Source organism: Rhinatrema bivittatum, chromosome 3 (assembly GCF_901001135.1).
Source record: "Rhinatrema bivittatum chromosome 3, aRhiBiv1.1, whole genome shotgun sequence".
NCBI classification, from domain to species: domain Eukaryota; kingdom Metazoa; phylum Chordata; class Amphibia; order Gymnophiona; family Rhinatrematidae; genus Rhinatrema; species Rhinatrema bivittatum.
Genome location: NC_042617.1, coordinates 436,672,139 through 436,695,945, shown reverse-complemented (window position 1 = coordinate 436,695,945; position 23,807 = coordinate 436,672,139). Strand labels below are relative to the sequence as shown.

Genomic DNA, 23,807 nt, shown 5'->3' with positions numbered 1-23,807 from the left:
TTCTAGTCTGACAAGTCTGCCTCTTTGTGGAAGTTTAGATTGTCGAGGACGAGATTCAGGTGGATAATACCTTTTGGGTTTATATGTGAAACTTCGAGGATCTCGTCTGAAAGACCTTCTTGTGGTGGATGGATAATCCGCAGGAAGAGTAGACTGACTCAGTGTGTTGTGGTGGTCTTTCAATTGTGCAACTGTTCCTGGACTTTAATGCCAAATAAGTTGTCACCAGTACACGGGAGGTAAGCTAGACAGTCAATCTTGGACCTCTTGTCGTAAGTCAGATGACTTAAGCCATGCCCAACGCCGTGCACTTAATTCCTGCTGCGGAAACCTTGGAGGTGGTGTCAAAGATATCATACACCGCTCTTATTTCATGCTTGCCAGAATCTAGGCCTCTGAGGATGTTAAGACCTTCCTGATATTCTTAAGGTAGAGATTCAGAATACTCCTGCACCCTCTTCCAGAGGTTTCTGGAGTACTGAGTCATATATAATTGATATGCTGCAATGCGTGCTATAAGCATTGATCCATGAAAGACACTTCGTCCAAAGGCGTCTAATGATTTTTGCTCCTTACCTGGAGGTGCTGAGGAATGAGACCTGGACTTTTTAGGTTTCTTCTGGGCCGACTCCACTACAGACTGATGGGGTAGTTGTGTCTTTTGGAATCCGAGGGCTGATTGTACCAGATATATGGCATCAGCCTTCCTATTTACCAGAGGAACTGAGCCAGGATGTTCCCAGTTACGATTTAAGTCCAGCAGCACTTCATGAACAGGGACTGCCATGACCTCCTTAGGTGCATCTACAAACTGTTGCACTTCAAGCATTTTATGCCTGGCATCCTCTTTGTTTGCAAATTAAAAGGAATTGTCTCAGACATTTCCTTTATAAAGTTTGCAAATGTCAAGTCTTCAGGTGGGGAGAGTCGACGTTCATCTTAGGGGAGAAGGCTCTGAGGGAAGAACTTCTGAATCAGAGTCTGTAGTAATATATCCCCATGGAATATAGGGTTGATCACCAGCACCTGCAGGACCTTGAGGTTGATGTATAGGTCCCAATCCAGTCTGATCCAGAGGTGGTACCGATGGAAATTGAGGTGGCATAGAGGATGGTGAAGGCATCGGTGTTTTCGAAGGATGATGAGCTGGTGCGGAACCCGATGGCCCCAGTGTTGGTTCAGGCATCGGCTGATCCGGTTCCTCATCAGAGGATAATGGTATTGGCATTGGAGTCTGTGGCTTTGCAGGGGCCACTAACATGGCTGGAAGCGGCATCGAAGGAAAAGCACCGATTAACAAGTCCAGTCTATCCAGAAATGGAGTGAGCATCATCTGTATCGGATCGGGAACCGGTATGGGGGGTCTGTGCCGGTGGAGACTGGAACCCTCGTAAAGCTTGAAGCACCACCTCTTGGACAATCCTGTCCAATTCTGCCTAAGAAGCTGGCATGGGAGGCACAGTAGTCGGGGTGGAGGCTCGAAGGGCATAACCGGAGGCTCCACCTGTGGCGGTGGAGTTCCGGATCCCAGCACCGATATCAGTGGGGAACGCCTCTGTGTCCCGAGATGAGGCCTCGTCTCCTTGGGACTTTTTGGTCGGTGGCTCTATTGGTATCGATGGTCTTCCGGTTCCAGCATCAGAGGAGACTCTTTGTCAATGACTGTGTCGATGCTTCTCTTGATGGTCAGTCTGCTGTTTTTCAGGCATCGAGGAAGAGGACGTCTATGCTTTGGACCAGGAAGAGGAAGATGAAGGAACATCGGTGGATTTCTGTAGGCTTCGATGGCAACGGAGTCTTCGAAGCCAGAGGATTTTGATTCGATGGCGGTTTCTTCAAAGTCGATGGAGATACCTTAAAAAGGAGTTCCAAGTGGGCCTGGCGGCCTTTTGGAGTCATTTGTGAACAGCTTGTACACTGTTGAACGTCATGAACGGGTACAAGGCATAGGATGCACATATCGTGCAGGTCTGTGATGGCACTTACGAACCCCATAGCCATGATGTTTGAAAAGAAAAACAGCCGTGCAGTCTGTGACCATCGGATACCATTGAGGAAAAATACTGGGAACCGACCAGAAAGTGACAGGAATAAAATTACCAGGGTCGATGACGGTCGGTGGTTGATGGGGGACCCGGGATAGGGAAAAATTTGTTAAATTTTAAGTTGAATTCCATGAGAAACTATCGTGAGGTAAACACAGAGCTCCAGATTCTGCAAGGCTACTGCTGCACGGGAAAAAAAAAAAAAAAGAGACTAAAGGGGAACCCCTGCTGGATGCATGGTTGGTGCCATGCTGGGCATGCTCAGTGGTGCTAGTCAAAGTTCTAAAAACTTTGACAAAAGTTCTCCGTGATTGGGCTCCATCCTGATGATGTCACCCACATGTGAGGACTACCATCCTGCTTGTCCTGTGAGAAATGGTGGTGATGAGAGGATGGTAATCAGGCCAGAAGGCCTGCTGTTTAGTAAAAACAAAACAAAAAGAATCCTATAGGAGTGCCACGTAACCGAATATCTTTTGAAGATATCCGATTAAGTGGCAGGTTATTCAACCAATCAATGCCAGATAACGTTAGAATTAACCGGACATATTCAAAATCTGGCTTGTCAGATTTAAAGTTATCCGGCTACAATTAGCCGGATAACTTTAATCAGAGATATTCAGTGGGACATTAATCCTACTGAATATCTGGGACAAAATTATCCAGTTAACTGCAGCCAGATAAGTTATCTGCGCCCCCCCCCCCCCTATTGAATATTGGGCTCATTTTGTTTCACACTGCAGTGTTAGCGACTTTCACAGTAGAACACTATAATAAAACTAAACTAGATTCACAAGTCTTTTAATCAATAAAGATAAATAGTACCTAAAATAGAAAACTTTCAGACACTTACTTTTTCCTTCTTGTACTTGTTCTTTTGTATTGATGGTAACGTATCAGGCCTTGAGCTAAAATAGAAAAAACAATCATCATTCAATCAAGATTAAATTAAAAACTGTAAGGCCAATAAGAAAATTTGAGTGCCTTTTTTGGTACTGTGAATTCCACTCCTTTCTTAAAAACATTTTTATTTGTTGACAAGTATGACTTAGTAGCAGTGCGATTTTTTTTTCATTTGAAGAGGAATACTCCATTAGAATTTCTAAGAAACAGAAATCTATAGCAGTCTATATTCAAAGGGGTTTGTCTGGCTAACAGGTCAATCCAGTAAAGTTCGGCCGCGTTTACCCCGCTCCTAACCCGCTTTCTACTCACTTTCTGGCCGCGTTAGCCCTTCCTGCGATCCACAATCCCCTTTAACCCTACTCTTACCGCGCTCCTTAAATCCCCGGGTAACCCCTTCCGCACGCGGCATGTATATTACATGTAAACGATCGAATTAGCTATTCCCTACCATCCAGTAACGCTCGCCCCGACTATCTCTTTTTTACCCTGCCGTTTTGCCGCGCGTTTAACCTGCTAACTTACCGCCTACCCTTACCCCTGCGTTAGAGGCAGGGGTAAGGGTAGGTGGCAAACTTTCCCCCAGCCCCCGCTCACCTGCCCTGGCCGCATCCATGGGTGCTGGTCTCCGGGGCAGCCCCAGTCCTCTCTCCTCCTCCCGAAGCAACAAAAGCGAAAAAAGTCGAAAAAGCGAAAAAAGTCGAAAAAGCGAAAAAAGTCGAAAAAGCGAAAAAAAAAAGTTGCAAGAGAGAGAGGGGAGAGAGGATGGGCAATCCTATGCTCGGGATTGCCAGTCCTCTCTCCCCTCCTCCCGAGGCAAGGCGCGAAAAGCAGCCTTGCTCCGGGAGGAGGGGAGAGAGGACTGGCAGCGTAAAGCGACTTACTTTTTTTGTAGCCCCCCTCCGGAGACTGACATCGGCGAGGACGACCGCGGCTCCCCTGCCTCCAGCTGCCCGTGAAGATGGACACCTCCACGGGCGAAAGCGGCCCCTGTTCGTGCAATTGGGCCGCTCAAGGCGTGACGTCACGACGTTTTGCGTCACGGCATGTGATGTTACGTCTTGAGTGGCAAATTGCAAGCACAGGGGCCGCTTTCGCCCGTGCTATGCGTCTATCTTCGCGGGCAGCTGGAGGCAGGGGAGCCGCGGTCGTCCTCGCCGATGTCCGTCTCCGGAGGGGGGCTGCAAAAAAAGTAAGTCGCTTCGTCGCTTTACCACTGCCAGTCCTCTCTCCCCTCCTCCCGGAGCAAGGCTGCTTTTCGCTCCTTGCCTCGGGAGGAGGGGAGAGAGGATGGCAATCCCGAGCGTAGGATTGCCCATCCTCTCTCCCCTCTCTCTTGCTACTTTTTTTTTCGCTTTTTTTTTTTTTCTCTTTTCTCGATTTTTTCCACTTTTGTTGCTTGCTTCGGGAGGAGGGGGGGAGAGGGCTGACAATCCCGAGCGTCTGAGAACTGTCCACTTCCTGGTACCTGTCATTTCAAACGACATTTGAAATGACATATACCAGCGTGTCCGTGAAGCGTTAGGCCCGCACACCCAGGTTACCGTATAGGCGCGGTATAGCGCTCTATACAGTAAAATGGGTTGCGCGGGCCTAACGCTTCATGGATGCTTCTTGGATGCAGCTTGCATTTGCAAGCTATTTACATATAGGATCGAGCGGTAGGTGAGCTGGACTGTGCGTGCGGCAGCCGCGGGTGCGCCGGGCACTAACGCAGCTCTTCCTACCACTCGTTACTGGATTGACCTGATTGTTTGGACTTAACCAAACTCTGTATAACCACCACTGAAAACAGCGATCAACTAATATTCAAATCAAATCAAGCAGAAAAACTGCTCTATCACTAAGTGAAGTATTTTTATTTTTGATTTATTTTGCAAAAATGTTTATGTTGCTTCCATTGTTAATTCATATACCTACACTTGATGTGGATGTATTTGTTTTCAAAGATTGTGAAGTTACCTGGAAAAAAGTTTTTTTAGGAAGAATAGAAGGTTTCATGTATAGTGTAGGTGTCCCCGCACCAATTTGATATTGATTATTTCTTTATTTATTTGTGGTTTTTATTTGTGGTTTTTATATACCGGACTTCGTAGAATAACATCAGTTCGGTTTACATTATAACTTCAAAATCAGCAAAACAGAGGCTTTACAAATAACTTATAACTTATGGAAAAAAACAGTGAATAGGATAAAATTAAATAAACTATATATTAATATAAGACTTAATTAGAAGGACTTAGAGGTAGTTGGATAGCTGGGATGATATTGAGAGAAATGATTGGGGATGGAGTAGGGGGAAAGAAAGAATTGGGTAGAGGGAGGGGGATGGAGATGGACGGAATGTATGGAATTCAATGTGGAGGGGGGAGGGTTGTATATTGCTTATAGGGAGGGGAATGAGTTGCAAGGTTGGCATAAGGAAGGGAAAGTGGGAGTAGCACAGATTGCAAGGAACTGCTTACAATAGATGCATTAGGGAGGATATATAGCATATGTTTATAAAACTATATACAAGGTGTACATTATGAAGTTATGTATATCAAGGTATGAAGTTGAAAATTCAAAAATGGTAGCTACTATGGGAGGTAGATATCATTTGAGGGATCATAAAATTAGAACTGAGGGATCTGAAGGGGCAGGGACGATGAGGGACGGAGGGGGAGGGTTGATGGGAGGTGTGGAGGAGAGTTGAGGGGTGGTGAGGGTAGAAGCATTGTGCAGCAAGGAGAGAGTTTTGTCAGCAGATTGATGGTGAGCAAAATGGGTGAGTTTAGGTGATATGTACTATTTGAATGCCTTAGTGAAGAGCCATGTTTTGAGTTTTCGTTTGAATGTTTTATGGCAAGCCTCTTGGCGTAGATCTAATGGCATAGTGTTCCAAAGGGTTGGTCCAGATACAGAGAGTAGACTAGCTCTAGTTGCGGCCAGTTTGGTGGTTTTGTGGGAGAGGGTTAGCATGGTAGCATGATATTGGTGTCTTGTGGGTCTCTTAGCTTGGTGGAATTTAAGGGAACCGTTAAGCCAGTACATTTCTGGGTTGTAAAGGGCTTTGTGAATGAGAGAGAGGGATTTGTGCTGAATACGGGAGGTAATAGGGAGCCAGTGAAGGTCATGAGTATAGGGGTTATATGCTCATTTCTGCATGTGTTGGTTATGATTCAAGCGGTGGTGGTTATAATCATTAGCCTCCTACCACCTCCAAGTTCATTTTTAAAAAAATGTTTTTGATGCAACATATTCACAATAGAGTCCCAAAAATTTCAATAACGTCCGTGATATTATTGATTGTAAATCTGTTCGCGGAGAAAGGTAGATGTATCTTTAACGATGGTAATGAATTCAAAGCGCTTACCTTATGACTTCCTGTGTGTCGGCTTCTTTGAATGATAAAATTAAATCCCGACACAAAACACGTTCGTGTTTCAGATGTGCGTCTTTCTTCAGGGGAGTCTCACATTGGAAATCTCCAACTTTGCAGGATTCTAGCCTCGTTGAAATTTACTTCTTATCAGAATGTGAATGTGAAATTTACTTCACATCGGAATGTGAATGTGAATCGGTTATTTACTCTTTCGAATAATAGAAAGACTAGGGGGCACGCCATGAAGTTAGCATGTAGCACATTTAAAACTAATCAGAGAAAGTTCTTTTTTACTCAACGCACAAACTCTGGAATTTGTTGCCAGAGGATGTGGTTAGTGCAGTTAGTATAGCTATGTTTAAAAAAAGGATTGGATACGTTCTTGGAGGAGAAGTCCATTACCTGCTATTAATTAAGTTGGCTTAGAAAATAGCCACTGCTATTACTAGCAACAGTAACATGGAATAGACTTAGTTTTGGGTACTTGCCAGGTTCTTATGGCCTGGATTGGCCACTGTTGGAAACAGGATGCTGGGCTTGATGGACCCTTGGTCTGACCCAGTATGGCATGTTCTTATGTTCTTATTACTGTTGTCACCTCCTTTTCACCACTTCATCTTCTTATTCACCGCTCCATACTGATGAACGAAGGCTAGAATCCTGCAAAGTTGGAGATTTCCAACATAAGACTCCCCTGAAGAAAGACACACGTCTGAAACATGAACGTGTTTGTGTCGGAATTTAATTTTATCATTCAAAGAAGCCAACACACAGGAAGTCGTAAGGTAAGCGCTTTGAATTCATTACCATCCTTAAAGATAAATCTACCTTTCTCCGTGAACAGATTTACAATCAATAATACCACGGACGTTATTGAAAGTTTTGGGACTTTATTGTGAATATGTTGCAACAAAAAAAATTTTTTTTAAATGAACTTGGAGGTGTTGGAGGTTAATGATTATAACAAGTAACAAATTGGTGCGGAGACACCTACACTATATATGAAACCTTCTACTCTTCCTAAAAAAAATTTTTTCCAGGTAACTTCACAATCTTTGAAAACAAATACATCCACATCGAGTGTAGGTATATGAATTAACAATGGAAGCAACATACAAAAGTTTTGCAACATAAAACAATAAAAATACTTCACTTACAGCAATAGAGCAATTTTTCTGCTCTTGATTTGATTTAAGTTTGGACTTAGCCAGCCAAACCCCAGTTTCAAATATCAACCGCTGCTGAATGGCTAACGTACTAGGTCATTCATCAAGCTGCACTAGGTCCTCATTGCATGCAAAACAAGGTCTACAGCTTGATAAATGTGTGATCCTCATCACAACACTTATTAGTATTTATATATGTTGAGTATGTAAAACCAAGAAAATTATGTGAATGAGGCATTCCTACTGCATTTTGTGGGAAAATATCACATAACACTGGATTTAACATAGGAAAACACCTTTCTGATTTGCGGTAGAGTGGAAAAAAAGATTTTATCGCACAATGGTCGATATCATAGATAGTGGCAAATATCGCACGCGATAAAAAGAGGCCTTCTCTCTGACAAACCTACATAACCTTGGCGGGCCATTAAAAAACACCTTTCATTTCTTGCCCTGTCTTCCTAAAGCTACAATGTTAGGGGGAAGTATACTAGTAGCAGGATACTGGCTGCTTCAGGCTGCTCAACAACCACCATAGGCATGGGAGATTCATGCGCCTTCTAGGAAAGTACTTGCACCAGAGCCAGAACTGCAAGCCCAGCTAGTGGAGCACAATGATCTGGTCGGGGCTTGCAATACAGGAAAGCATGTAGACAGGGCAGGTGCAAGGGGATTTGGCGCCCTAGGTGAGCTTTCTCTCTTGCACACACCCCCCCCCCGGGGTTGTGCCACCACCGGTCTCGGCCCCGACTCCTACCTCATTCTCATCAACCTCACCCTCCGACTGTATGGTTTTCTGGGTCGCGAGCAGGTTGGGCGCTGCTCGTGGCCCGCCAAATCTCCACTCCTCTTTGCCACCACTTGCGGCCCACATGGCTCGCACCCAGTGACGTATCAAGGGTCTCTGGCGCCCGGGGGCCAATGCATTTGTGTGCCTCTCCAGCATCCCCCCCTTAATCCTTCTTGTACTAATGCTTAAGGTCACAGAAAATCAGTGGCATCTCTAGACAGAAAAAGTTTTGGGGGAGGGAGCCAAAATGACATTTCATCACACCCACTTCTATAGCATGGATCCTGCTTTAAAATTGGTTATAAAAAAGTATTAATAAAAAAGTCCAAAGGGTCTTCTGCGTAATTTTAAAAAGCTGGCCAGTTTCACACTATAAAATTATTTGATAGCCTCATTCAACTAATTCTATATGGCCATGAGAGTGAAGTCTAGAATTTATAGGAAGGGACAGAATGTCAATATAAATCCTGCACCTCTAGTTCTCTAACTTTGTGCATCCACTGAAATTCTCCCAAACAATGGAGCTTGGATGTTTCCCTTATAGCTCATCATACTAAAAGATATTTTCAAATTCTGGTGTCACCCCACAGTAAAAGCAGCACAAACAGCTTCCACTGCCAGGCACATTGTGAACACAAAACCCCGCAAAAAAGACACTCAAAATCTATACTCCAATCCCATCGTAACATAACAGTAATACACCAAGGACTCACACAATAACCCTACCTGTGAAAAAGCAAGGGTAAATATTACACTGGGTCCTAGAATACCAATACACCACCTACTGAGGAAACAAAACAAACCCGATTGCTATAGATCTCTATACAGACACTACATGCTAGCAGAATCTCTCATCACGGTCACACACACAGAGCAGAGACATACCCTCACCAAAAACAGAATTCAAAATAAAGGAGCACAAATTAGACAAAAACTGAAATGGAAACCCCAAGGAGCCAGACTCTGTGTATTAACAATGGAAAAACAGAACCACCATTCCTCATAAAACAATAAAATCAAGAAACAAAGCATCAGTTATAATAGTAAAACCATACCAATAAAAGAATATTTTAAAACTACTGATAAATAGAATTTCTATTAATTAAAATCATATAAAATTTTTACAATTTCCCAAACACCAATAAAATATTTCAAAACAGCACATAAAACTAATAAGGATTTTAAAAAGCCCCTGCTGTCCATACGTGGGAGCTCTTGATTTCCAGTCATCCTGATATTGTCGAGGATTAGGAGGTTATCCTCTCTCTCACACATACACTGTCACATACATACACATTCATGCTCTTATACCCACCATAGCCTCTCGCTCTCACAGACACTGACTCACTCTCAGGCTCTAAGACACTCTCTCCCCCTCCACACACTCCTTACTCCCCTGGATTTTCTCCTAAACACTCATGCTCTCACTGGCTCCCTCACTTACAAACACACACACCCAAGCAAGCTCCCAATCACACACACACAGGCAGGCTCCCATTCATTTTCACACCACTCCCTCACCAGCCCCAGGCATGCACACTTTCATAGATCCCCAAGGCAGGCACCCATTCATTCTCATACACAGACACACCCTCAGGCAGGCCCCCATGCATTCACACACATACACCCCCAGGCAGACTCCCATTCATACACATGCACACACTAAAGGCAGACCCCTTCTCTTTCTTTTGCCAGCAACCTCAGAGCCTCTCTTATTCCTCTGCTGCCGCATGGCTATTGGGGAGGCGCTGATTGCTGCTACTGGCACTGAAGCCCATTCTGCTGCCTCCTCTGTGCAGGCCCTGTGGAATTCTTTGTTTCCGTGTTTACTAATGAGGATATGAGGGAGATACCAGTTCCGGGGATGGTTTTCAGGTGTGATGAGTCAGACGACCTGAACGAAATCACTGTGAACCTGGAAGATGTAGTAGGCCAGATTGACAAAATAAAGAGTAGCAAATCACCTGGACCGGATGTATGCATCCTAGGGTACTGAAGGAACTCAAAAATGAAATTTCTGATCTATTAGTTAAAATGTATAACCTATCATTGTAACCTATCATTAAAATCATCCATTGTACCTGAAGACTGGAAGGTGGCCAATGTAATCCCAATATTTAATCCGGGTAACTATAGACCAGTGAGCCTGACTTCAGTGCTGGGAAAAATAGTGGAAACTATTCTCAAGATCAAAATCGTAGAGCATATAGAAAGACATGGATTAATGGAACACAGTCAACATGGATTTACCCAAGGGAAGTCTTGCCTAACAAATCTGCTTCATTTTTTCGAAGGGGTTAATAAACATGTGGATAAAGGTGAACCGGTAGATGTAGTGTATTTGGATTTTCAGAAGGCATTTGACAAAGTCCCTCATGAGAGGCTTCTAAGAAAACTAAAAAGTCATGGGATAGGAGGAGATGTCCTTTCGTGGATTACAAACTGGTTAAAAGACAGGAAACAGTAGGATTAAATGGTCAATTTTCTCATTGGGAAAGGGTAAACAATGGAGTGCCTCAGGGATCTGTACTTGGAATGATCTGGAAAGGAATATGAGTGAGGTTATCAAATTTGCGGATGATACAAAATTATTCAGAGTAGTTAAATCACAAGCGGATTGTGATACACTACAGGAGGACCTTACAAGACTGGAAGACTGGGCATCCAAATGGCAGATGAAATTTAATGTTGACAAGTGCAAGGTGTTGCATATAGGGAAAAATAACCCTTGCTGTAGTTACACGATGTTAGGTTCCATATTAGGAGCTAACACCCAGGAAAAAGATCTAGGCATCAGAGTGGATAATACTTTAAAATCGTCGGCTCAGTGTGCTGCAGCAGTCAAAAAAGCAAACAATGTTAGGAATTATTAGGAAGGGAATGGTTAATGGAGGCATTATGCCATTTTCCGTTTATCGCTCCATGGCGAGACCGCATCTGGAATACTGTGTACAATTCTGGTCGCCGCATCTCAAAAAAGATATAGTTGTGATGGAGAAGGTACAAAGAATGGCAACCAAAATGATAAAGGGGATGGAACAGCTCCCCTATGAGGAAAGGCTAAAGAGGTTAGGGCTGTTCAGCTTGGAGAAGAGATGGCTGAGGGGGGATATGATAGAGGTCTTTAAGATCATGAGAGCTCTTGAACGAGTAGATGTGAATCTGTTATTTACACTTTCGAATAATAAAAGGACTAGGGGGCATTCCATGAAGTTAGAAAGTAGCACATTTAAGAGTAATCGGAGAAAATTCTTTCACTCAACGCACAATAAAGCTCTGGAATTTGTTGCCAGAGGATGTGGTTAGTTCAGTTAGTGTAGCTGCATTCAAAAAAGGTTTGGATAAGTTCTTGGAGAAATCCAAGAACGGCTATTAATCAAATTTACTTAGGTAATAGCCACTGCTATTAATTGCATCAGTGGCATGTGATCTTCTTTGTGTTTGGGTAATTGCCAGGTTCTTGTGGCCAGGTTTGGTCTCTGTTGGAAACAGGATGCTGGGCTTGATGGACCCTTGGTCTGACCCAGCATGGCAATTTCTTATGTTCTTATGTTTCCACTTCCTCCATGCTGATCTCGCACATTGTGAGATCCGCATAGAGAAAGTGCTACTCTTGCACATTACCAAAGATTACATGTGCCAATCAGTAAAAATTAATTTTTATTTTTTTACCTTTGCTGTCTGATCTTAGTTTTCTAATCGGTTGGTCACAGGCTTTTTTGTTCCACCTTCCCTTTCTTATTTTTTTGCCAATTCCTTTTATATTCTCTTTTTTTCTATTTCTTTTCTCTCCATCTCAATCTCAATCTCATACACACATTCTACAGGCCCTCAGCCTCTCTTGCCTCTGGGCCTCCTCTTCATACGTCGCTGCAGGATGGACTCTCTGCAGCGGCCCTGATCTTCTTGGACCGCCCACTATGTGGGATACATGGCAGCGGCTCTGCTACCAGGCCTCCTCCTCTTCTCAGCCTGTTGCGACTTGAGATTCGCTGATGACTATAAACTCTGCTCCTCTTCTGCACGCGGCTGATGCTCCTCCTCCTTCCTGCCCACGCGGCTCCGGCAATGTTTTCTTCCAGGGCCGCACAGGCAGGAAGGAGGAGGAGCACCTGCAGGTTTGGACGCAACCTTTTTCTTCGGGCATGGTGACATGAGCTCCACCACGGCCCTGGCGATCTTCCTGCTGTATGTGTCTGGCGCACAGCACAGCGCAGCACAGCAGTAGTTCACTGCACAGCCACCAGTGGGACGAGGTCCACCAGTGGCTGCATTGGCTTCCCCCCTGACCTCCCCTCAGTATACCACTGCTTGGTGCCCCCTAATGCTCGGCGCCCTAGGCCCAGGCCTTGTGCTTTCACCGGCCCTGCATGTAGGCAATGCTTGAGGACCACATGGTAATGAGGTATAGCCTCAGCTCTCAGGCTATCATGGAATTGTATCAAGAAAAGATGAATCGAGTCACAGAAAGGTCCCAAGCTATCCCAGACCTCAAACTATTGTGAACCCTGCATTTTATGGCATATGGCTCATTCCAAACAGCAGTCTGAGTCATTGGGGAATGTTCCAAATTTCTTTTTCACGCTGTCTGGGCCAAGACATAACAGCTGTACGTAACCACATTAATTATTACATAAGATTCCCTCATGAAAGACAGGTTTTGCCAGAGAGGATTTTTTTTTTTTAATTTATACTTTATTAAATGTTCTTGACATTTTGACAATGCACATGAAATAAGAAAAGTTTGATTTACAACATCACATCTTCAAACAGAGATACTTTTACCATAATTAAATAACTGGAAACACAAACATACCAGCCCACTTTATAGGGGAGCCATCCAAGGAAATAATTTTAAAGAAAAAAATAGCACAAAACTATTATGTTATTCTAGGAGATGAGCCTTACATCTACACGCCAGTTAAATATTTCCAACTACAGGGGTTGTTACTATGTCCTGCCCTCCTTTATCTAGAAGAAAATTTTCAAGGTGGTTAAGGTTCTAAGAAGACAGACAAACTTATTGTTTTGATAGGTAACCAAACACTTGCAAGGAAATTTAAGATAGAAGGTTGCCCCGAGGGACAAAACCTTCTGTCTCAGTAATAAGAACTGTTTCCGCCTTGATTGTGTATCCTTAGATACATCTGGAAACACTTGAATTCTCTGGCCACAGAAGTTGAATTCTTTATTCCTGAAATACTTCTGAAGTACTACATTTTTTTTCTGCTCCAGGCTAAACTCTACTATTAAAGTAGCTCTAGACTGGATATCATCCACTGAGGCCTCTAGAAATGCCGTTAAATTAGGGCTATCTGAGGTTAAAACATCTATTTCCCCCTCAGGTGCTAATACCTCCCTTCTCTTAGTTGGAATATAATACATCTTAGATATAATCAACTCTTTAGTAATACCCCAAATTTCCCCAGTATATTTTTTAAATAATTCTTGAGCTGACAACAATCTTGTATTGGGGAAATTCAAGAACCTTAAATTTTTTCTTCTCATTGAATTTTCCAATCCCTCTAATTTTTTGTAGATAAAGAGTCTTTCATAAAGATAGTCCCAGTGGCTTGCAACGCCGTAATCTGCTTTGTAGCTGTTCCACTTATTGTTTCTAGTTGTGTTATTCGCCTATTGTGGTCTTCCAGATTTTTCCCAGTTTCCTTAGTAAAATTGGAGGATTGGACCATGGCTGAAGATAACATCTTCTCCATTTTAGTAACCACCCTCCATACATCTACCAGCGTTATATTTTCAGGATTGACTGTCCCTTCATTCAAATCCAAACAATTTTCAGATCTCTCATGTTCAACCACATTTATAAGGTGGAGCCCTTCCTGACCTACTGGTAGTTCTGCTGTAAAGGCTAATGATGTCGAAGCCATCAACTCTGGGGCATTTAAATCTATTGCCCCATCGTTTTCAGCAGATATATTGGGATTCTGGCTTATGGCCGGACTTAATGAGGCTCCCAAAGAGAAAGAAATATCCGGGATAACCTCCCTGGAGGGTTGACTCACCAATCTGATAAGATGTTGATCCATCGGTCCTGAAGCTTCTTTCCTGTTGGAGTAGAAGCTACTATTCTTGCCTTTCTCTTCTTTCCCATCGGAGTCCACTCTCTCGTAGAGAACTTGTTGTAAAAAACTCTACCAGGGGCACGCCCCTTTGGTGCGCGGCTTCGGCGCGCCGGCGGCTGCGCGCCGCTGCACTGAAGTTTAAATAAGTGCAGCCGGGACCCCGATGACGTCAGAGGTAGGCGGGATCAGGTCGGGTCGAGTCAGGACAGCAAGCTTCCTCCTCTCCGTCCATTTGGCCAAAGCAGCTCCTGACACGCCGATCTCACACACTGCGTGCCTCTCCTTCCCAAGGCTACCCGCCAGAGAGGATTTTATGCAATAGTGAACTTTCCAAATGTTTTGGGAGCTACTGACTGCACTCACATAGCCATCATCTCCCACCATCACAGGGAGATCTACCTCAATAGAAAGCTCTCCTATTCCATCAACGTGCAAGTAGTCTATGACTCAGCTGCGCATCCTTAATACCAGGTGCACAGGAGCAGCACAAGATTACTTTATACTTAGGCAATTTGGCCTATTTGAACAATTTGAAGACAGCCTCTACAGTGATGGCTGGCTCAAATTTAAGAGCTATACTTCATTTTATCATCCCTCTCCAGCTATGTGTTTACAGCAAATGGCAGTAACACTGGAGACTCAGGGATGTGGCTGCATCAGTTACATGACAAGTGGCTTGCACAGTTATGTCAATAAGCCATAGTGCCAGGGCTCAGGTTTCTCTCTCCATGCTGTAGAGGTCTGCTAATGTTATTACTCCTGGGGGAATTCTGCGCAAAAAAATTGAAATGCAACAATTTAAAGTTCTGTGTACAAAAACTTAAAATTCTGCAAAATTTTGCATACTTTATATTGGTCACAACAATACAATATTCATTACAGTCTAAGTAATTTATTTAAAATTAATACAGAAAAAAGTTTTTTCTTAAAGAAAAAGAGTTTTAAATATTTTGAGCAGAGTTTCCCTAGATGTCTCTTTCATCCTCTCTCTCTCTCTACTCCCCTGGCCAGTCTCCTTTCACTTTGCTCTCAGGCCCCAACTCCTCCTCCTGCCACTACTTACACATACATATACCCTCATACAGGCTCCCTCTTTCACATACATACAAGCACCCTCACATACACAATTCCTTTTTCCCAATCTCTCAAACATATACACGATCCTTCACAATCTCCTCAAATAGGCTCCCTCTCTAGCACCCACACACCTGTGCACCCTCACACATGCTCTCTCTCAATCCCCAGGCTCACAATCTTCACACACATACAGACTCACTCTCACTGCGGCCTGCTCCATCTTCGCCACGAGTGGGACAGTGTGTGAAAGAGCACTACAGACTTTTGACTTGTCATATTAAAACAAGTGGCAGTTCAAATCCTCTCTTTTGGAGCTGTTGAAGTATCATTTGTCTACCCAAACCTTTTTGGGTGCAAAGAGCAAGACACTCCCAGGTCAGGTGCACCCTGTTGGCCCTCAGCTAATGGTGCCCATATCGGTATCCTGTTTGCAGTGCTTCTGCTCTGACAGCCATGATTCAGCTACAGTTTGTCTTCAACAACACAGAGGTACCCTTGTTCAATGTAAGCTGTGGAATGTGCCATTTGGGCCAACCCTATTCAATGTGTCATGTCTGACAAATGTTTATCTGTGGAGGACATACTGTAAAACAGCCAAGGACATGATCATACCACAAGACTGAAGACTTTCTGCAATGAAATGTAGGAGCTGATATGTACAGCTTCAATGTTATAGGAGTGTAGAGAACCAGGTAGAGATTGTTTGCTTGTGAGTGACGTACACATTTTGTATGCACCCCAGAAGCAGGTTTCCATTCATGAAGATCTGACACACCATAACAAAGTGCTATAGCGTCCATATAGGGGCCGATGCAATAAAAGTGCGCTGAAAATGGGCACAGTGTTCAGGAGAGGTCGGTTGTCAGTGGTTTGAGAAAACAGATGCTGAATTTATTGGTGTCCATTTTCCTAACCGGCGCACAGCCATGGGTTCAGAAAATGGACACTTGTTAACTGAACATCCATTTCCCTAACCTGACCACGGCACTTTTTTTTTTTTTTTTTTAATCTTTTAAACTTTTCGTTCCTCTGACTTAATATCGCCACAATATTAATTCAGAGGATTAAGTCACAATATTAAGTCAGAGAATGTACAGAAAAGCAGTATTTTCTGCACCACCTTAGGGGCTGCTCAGAAATTAACATCTGCTCTGGGAAGGTGTTAATTTCTGAGTGTAAAAATGTGTGAGTCCGGCGCACTTTTTTTTTTTTTTTTTGCATCTGGGGAGCATAGCTAATAGCCTCATCAACATGCATTTGCATGTGATAAATAAAGAGGACAGGAAGGCTCATCTGCATACTGCTCCCAGCATCCCCTGGGGGAGGAGTACAGAGGTCACAACAAGCGATCCAGAGATTGAATTCCAGTAGAAGAGGACCGCTGTTAATTCTTTGAGTGAAGATCAATTTAATGGTGGTTAAAGAGGATTGCTAAGTATAGGTTTGGGAAATCTTTGGACTTACAAAAGTTTGGAGAAAGGTGAAATAGTGGGATATATTCTTTAGAGTTTGTGTGTGTCTGAGAAAATAAGCAAGCCAGAGATAGTTAATTCTAGTGACTGTCTTTCCCACTCACTCAACCCTTGATTTTTAAGCAAGAGACACTTTCTCATTAAAAATCGGCCCTTATTAAACGTTTAATCATCCCCCTTTGTAAGACACTAGCTGATTAATTAGTAAATTCACCTGTAAATTTAAAGTACTCTAATTCCAACTCTTTTAGTATCCTAAACTTAACTAGGAACTCAACAAAATTAAGATGAAGGCAGCAGTCCAGCAGCAAGAAGGGGGTTTTCCACTCTTTTGCACTGAGTGTCACAGGTATGATTTTTTTTACCCACCGTGAGAGATTGTATGTGTGCACTTGGTGCAAAGAGCTCCTGGCTCTCAGGGAACAAGTCCAATCTCTGAAGGCTAGAGTGGCAGACTTGGAGGAGCTAAGGCAGACAGAGGTACATTGATGAGACCTTCAGGGACATAGTAGCCAAGTCCCAAATCCAGTCTGGCAGCCCCAGTGCTGCCTTGGATCAGAAAGGTCTCCCAGTTGGAGAAATTCACTCTGGTATAGCAGGAAGTGATCCTGTAGCAAGGACCTGCTCTCTAGGTGATGTCTTGTCCTCTCACGCTAAGGACAAATCTCCCAGGGCTACTGCCCAGGAGGGAAGGGTTAGGCTGGCCTTCATAGTTGGTGATTCAATTATTAGAAATTTAGATAGCGGGGTGGCTGACAGACATGAGGACTGCTTGGTGCGAAGGTAGCAGACCTCACGCATCAGCTAGATAAGGTTATAGATAGTGCTGGGGAGGAGACGGCTGTTGTGGTACATATGGGCACCAACGACACAGGAAAATGTTGGAGCAAGATTCTGGAAGCCACATTTAGGATTTTAGATAGAAAATTGAAATCCAGAACCTCCAGGGTGGCATTCTCTGAAATGCTTCCTGTTCCACGTGCAGGTCCCCAGAGGCAAGCAGAGCTCCAGAGTTTCAATGCGTGGATGAGACGATGGTACAGGGAAGAGAGATTCAGTTTTGTAAGGAACTGGGGAAACTTTTGGGGAAGGAGGAGACTTTTCCGAAAGGATGGGTTCCACCTTAACCAGAGTGGAACCAAGCTGCTGAGTGCACTTTATTGCCTCGGCCTGAAAGTGTTACAGTAAAAGACAGCATGGACGTAAGAGTTTGCAAATAGCTTTTTATGGCTCATATCAAGCTATAGCTTAGCTTCCAGTGTCTTATAGCATGCTGTAGTTTGGCAGCAAGAAAGTAATGGGATGTGGTTGATGCAGCTGTTCTCTCTTTGCCGCAAGAGATTCGGGATATGGGTGCAAGACCTGGCTTCTCACACCCATTGCTATTCAAAACACGCCAGAAATAAGGCCTGTGTACCTCATGTTCTACCCACTGTGTCACTGAACGCATCTTCGGAGCTCTCAAAAGTAGATTTCACTGAGGAAGTGACATCATCTGGGGAAATGACGGCTTAAATCTGATGTTCCTTACTCAACTCAGCAATCTTTCACCATCGTTGCCTCCAGAGCCCCTCGCAACCCTCAGACGTTGGCACTCATGGCGTGGCAGAGGCTGGTAATGTCGCAGAAGAAATCTAAGTCCGATCTGAAACACTTCACATTTACAGATGGAGATGTGCGCCTGATGGCTGAACTAGAGGAGGTGAAGGAAGATGGCTGGGAGGAAGAAGCAGGTCATGTACCGGATGATGCAAGCGCCAGTGCGAGCGGGGATTACTCCAGAGTGCCGACTCGGGCTGAATTTGCGAAATGGTTCACAGAGGTCCGGACATGGCTGGCATTAAAGATGAATTCAGGGTGATAGTCACTGAGCTGTGGGGAGACATTGCAGATCTGGGCCAGAGATTAGAAGAATCAGGAACTTGTGTAGAGGACCAGGCTGCAGATATATCTGGTGGTCGTGAAATGCTGGCAGGAATTACAAAAACTACCAGTGATCTGGAGGAGAAACTGGAAGACTTGGAAAGCAGGTCACGAAGAGCCAACCTCAGATTTGATGGAGTGCAAGAAGCAGAGGAGTTTGGGGACTGCTTCCAGACTGTGCATAGTATCTGCTCCATGATTTTTGAGACTGAGGAGACAACGCATCCAGTGCCTGAAATTAAGCTGGAAAGAGCACACAAAGCATTTGGCACACAACACAGGAACTTGCCATGTGATATTACTGCCTGCTTCCAGAGTTTCATGGTTAAAGAAAAAGGTGGCTAAGTTAGCCAGAAAACAAGGGTCCATTCAATGGCAAGATCAAAAGGTTGAAGTCTTATTTTATTTATTTATTATTTATTTTATTAAGGCTTTTATATACCGAATTTCTTGATACAAATCAAATCAATTCGGTTTACAATGAACTAAGTAGAATATACAATTAACCAATCAACAAGAGATACAGAGCATACAGTTACATTATAACAAGGAAGCCTTAACTTGGAGTAGGAAAATAAAGAAGGGGTGAACGGAGCAATAAATATATAAAGTGCAATAAAATAGAATAAATACTATATACAGTGGAGGGGGCTAGGAGCCAACCTCTCTTTAATGGATATTAGGCATGAGAAATTTGGAAAAGTTTTGTTTACAGAGATGTGTGGTGAACAATTCTAGATCAGGCAATGGAGTTTGTGGTGGGGAAGGCTTGGCTGAACAGCCATGTCTTTAGTTTCTTTTTAAAAGTTGTTAGACAAGTCTCCAGTCTGAGGTCCGGAGGCATGGCGTTCCACATGGAAGGGCCTGCTGTAGAGAATGACCGGTCTCTGATGTTTGCGTGGTGCACTAATTTGATTGTAGGAACGTGTAAAGATCCCTTGTAAGCATCCCTTAAAGGCCTGGCTGTCGAGTGCAGTCTGAGAGGATGAGACAGATCAAGCGGGGTTTGATGGTGGATATTTTTATGAATGATTGTGAGAGATTTATGGAGGATCCGGAAGTTTACTGGGAGCCAGTGGAGATCTTTTAGAATAGGAGAAATATGCTCTCTCCGATTGGTATTTGTCAAAATCCTTGCCGCTGCATTTTGTAGCAGCTGGAGCGGTTTAATGGTAGAGGCTGGAAGACCATGCAGGATGGAGTTGCAATAGTCGATCTTAGAGAACAGAATGGCTTGGAGGACGGATCTGAAATCGTAGTGGAATAGGAGCGGTTTGAGTCTTCCAGAATCTCTCACCAATTACCATCAGGAAAAGTCATGAATTTAAGATCATTATTTCAGTGCTGAGAAGAGAAGCCATTAGGGATAGATGGCTGTTTCCCTTTGGACTATTTTTCACATTTCAAGGATCAGCATACAGATCAGGTTCTGCAGAAGAGGAGGGCTGATCAACCACAGTGGCAGAGTTCCGGATGCTGGGAGAAGATTGCGTCGGCAACTGAGTAGTCCCTCGTCACCGGGAACAGCAAGTGGTTGATGTGACTGAAGGGACTCTGGGTTTGGTGTTATCTGTGAGATACTGAATTAGAGGCTTGTTTTTGTTAGGTTCCCAGGTGGTTATGGTGGGGACGAGCTAACTAGGATCAGGGATATTGGCACTGAGGGTTGAGAAGTTTGCTGTTATTCTTTTCTCAGTGTTCCATGTGTGGTTCCATGACTAGGGGCTTGTAAGGCTATTTGGGAAGTCGGGGATGGCATAGTTTTGGGTTGCATCTCTGGGTCTCATTCCTCAGGATGGTGGAGCACAATTGTGTGGGGAATGAATGGGGGGGTAGGGTGGGGAAGGAGGTTGGGGACAGGTCTGGGTTGGAATAGCAGGAGCTGGAGAGGGCTCAGTGTGGAATAGGATTGGGGATGGTTATTTGGATTAGCATACTGGTGGGGGGAGGGATTCGTTTCTAATGGTGTGATTAAAAAAAATTTCAATGAATGTTAACGGTTTAAATTTTTGGTGAAGGAATCTGAGAACATGAAGGCCAATGTGATCTTCTGTCAAGAGACACATTTAAGGGCACAGTATGAATGACTGAAGGAGATGGAATCCTACCAAATACAATATTTTGTCCCAGCTACAAAAAATATGGGGGGCTGGGATCCTATTCTCTAAACAGTTAGTGGTAGATGTGAAGGTGATTATTAGGGATACAAGTGGGAGATTTCTATTTTTAAAAGCGAATATTCAAGGTGAAATTTTCACTCTCATCAAGGTATATACCCCTAATGTTTCCCTGGGGGGGGGGGCAGGGGGGGTCTCCTCCATGTCAAAAACACTTAATGTTTGGGCTAGACACTTGATAATCGGGAGAGACTATGTCGAGATATTCTTTTCTGGATAATTCTGGTGGTGTGCATGTGGTATCTAAGGTTCAGAGGGACAAGTTAAAATCTCTACTCAGGGATTGGAATCTGATAGATATTTGGAGGTTACAGAACCCGACAGAGAAAGATTATTCTTTTTATTCTAAGGCGCATTCCTCAATCTAGAATACATTTCCTTTTATCAAATAAGATTTTAGTGTGTAACAAGTTTAGATCTGAGATTGGACCAGGTTATATTGCCAATCATGCCCCTATTTGGGTGGAGTTACAGCTAGGGAAAGATCGTGCGGGCAAAAAGTACTGGAGACTGAATGAGGATTTATTATCCTGCAAGACATTTATAGCAGATACAGAGTCATACATCAAAGAGTACTTAGCTATTAATAACAATGGAGAGGTCACACCGGCTATAGTATGGGAATGTATGAAGGCAGTATTGAGGGCAAAATTTATTTTTAGATCAGCATTCTTGAAGAAAGAGACAGTGTGGGTTGAATTAATGCAAAATATAGCTAAGCTGGAACTCAGTCACAAGAGGCATAAAGAGCTCTACCTTGGCTCTGCTTGAATCAGCGAAACAGGAACTGCAAGATTTTGATTTAGCGGAGATAGCAATGCAGATGGAGCGGGTTAAACAAAAATATTTCGAATTCAGAAATAACACGGGGAAAATCTTGGCTAGACATTTGAAAACACAAGCTATGCAAAATCAAATTTTGAAAATAAAATCCAAAGAGGGGAAGTATTTATATGAGTCATCTGATATCCCAAAGGTTCATCCAAATTTTATGCAGATCAATATGTGACTGACACTCATATTGAAGATGCTCATATAAATGCCTTTCTTAGGGATGTCAATCTTCCTAGCCTATCTGGAGAAGTCAGTGATCTTTTGAACAAAAAGACTGAAGCAGAAGAGGTATCTATTGTAATCTCGGACCTTAAGTCTGGTAAAGCTCCGGGGCTTGATGGGCTGTCTTCCAAATTCTACAATACTTTTAAATCAGTCATTATTGGCTCCCCTGGTTGAAATGTTTAATTTTTTGCAGGAAAAAGGGGAGCTAGATAGCTTTGGGAGCTAATGTGGCAAGAACCCACACTATGCTGTTCATATAGACACATTTCCCTAATTAATTTGGGCCTAAACATTATGGCAAAAGTACTGGCCTTACGCTTAGATAATGTGGCTCCACTACTAATCCATGGAGATCAATCGGGTTTTGTACCTGGCAGACTAGCTGCTGATAACGTGCGGAGGGTTGCAAATTTAATGTGGTGGACTAAGCACTAAAATATCCCTTCAGTCTTATTGGCGATAGATGCCAAAAAGGCATTTGACACAGTACATTGGCCTTTTCTTTTTAAAGTACTCCAGAAAATGTGTTTGGGGGATTATTTTGAGAATTGGGTTCAAGTACTATATCATCATCATCCCCAGGCCAGCATTCAGGTCAATGTTGGGTACTCAGAGCTGTTTACAGTGCACCGAGGGACTAGGCAGGGCTGTCCCCTCTCACTGTTATTGTTCGTGCTCTCTCTGGAACCTTTAGCAGTTAAGATCAAACAGAATATGCTTATTACAGGGGTGTCAATTGGGGAGCACTGTTATAAAATCACTTTGTTCGCTGATGACCTGTTATTTACACTAACCAATCTGGAATTTTCCCTTTGTACTGTATAAGAAAAACTGAGGGGATTTGAAACTGTCTCATGTTTTAAAGTAAATGAAGATAAATCAGAAATCCTGAATATTAATTTGCCGCTCAAGGGGGTTAGTATTTTATCCACCCAGCTGCCCTTCCGGTGGGCTAAAGAAAGAATTTGGTACATTGGGGTTTGTGTCTGTGTCAAAGAAGCACTTATGCTTAATATAAATTACTAGGGATGTGCAGCCAAAAGATTTTTGTTGCATTCGTGATACGTATTCGTCGGGGGTCATTTCCGTTGCATTCGGACATATGGCGCCCCCGATACGTTGACATGTGAATTCGTTTTCCGGTTCCCATTAAAGTCAATGGGGGAAGGATTTCCAGCCTATTTTTGGCTGCAGAATTGGGGTTTTATTATCAATTTTGATAAGGAAAAACACAAAAATAGATGCCTTGATCTTTTTCAATGTTTAATAAATAGATCGCCTACCTCTTTGCTTTCTTTTATCAATTTTAATGAAACTTCTGGGGAACAATCATCACAACAACAAAAGAGCTCCAAGGTACTTACACTATGGCAAAGTGGCACCAAAGTGGCATGAATAGCCTAAGGCACTGTAAAGGTGCAAAGGGGTACCAGAAGTGGCAAGAGTGCAGCAAGAGTGTCAAAAACACACCACAGCTTCAATAGAGAGCACCGACAACAGATGCATGAATCCTCGAAGGCAGCATGACAGGCAAAGCGGTAAAACAAGTGGCATTGACATCCTACAGCACAATGAAGGGGGAACATAGCAAGCAGAAAGACTAGCACCAACACACTGAGGAACCATGATAGTGACAATAACACCACAAGGAGTTGAGTGAGTCATCTGGTGATTGGCAGCAAGGCAGAGTGGCAGAAAGTTGATAGGGGCAAGACAGGCTGGCAGAGCCGAGGTAGTCAGTTCCCTGT

The 23,807-nt window shown here is 43.5% G+C and overlaps 1 protein-coding gene across 7 annotated transcripts in view; it reads right to left on the bottom strand.

The window, feature by feature from the left end:
- Positions 1 to 23,807, bottom strand: part of DCDC2C (doublecortin domain containing 2C) — a 376,475-nt gene that overhangs the window by 152,999 nt on the left and 199,669 nt on the right. For all 7 annotated transcript variants that reach the window (XM_029595811.1, XM_029595812.1, XM_029595815.1 and 4 more), the window contains one exon: positions 2,899 to 2,953. In XM_029595811.1, coding sequence (XP_029451671.1) covers positions 2,899 to 2,953 — 55 coding nt within the window. The remainder of the gene's footprint in view (positions 1 to 2,898; positions 2,954 to 23,807) is intronic.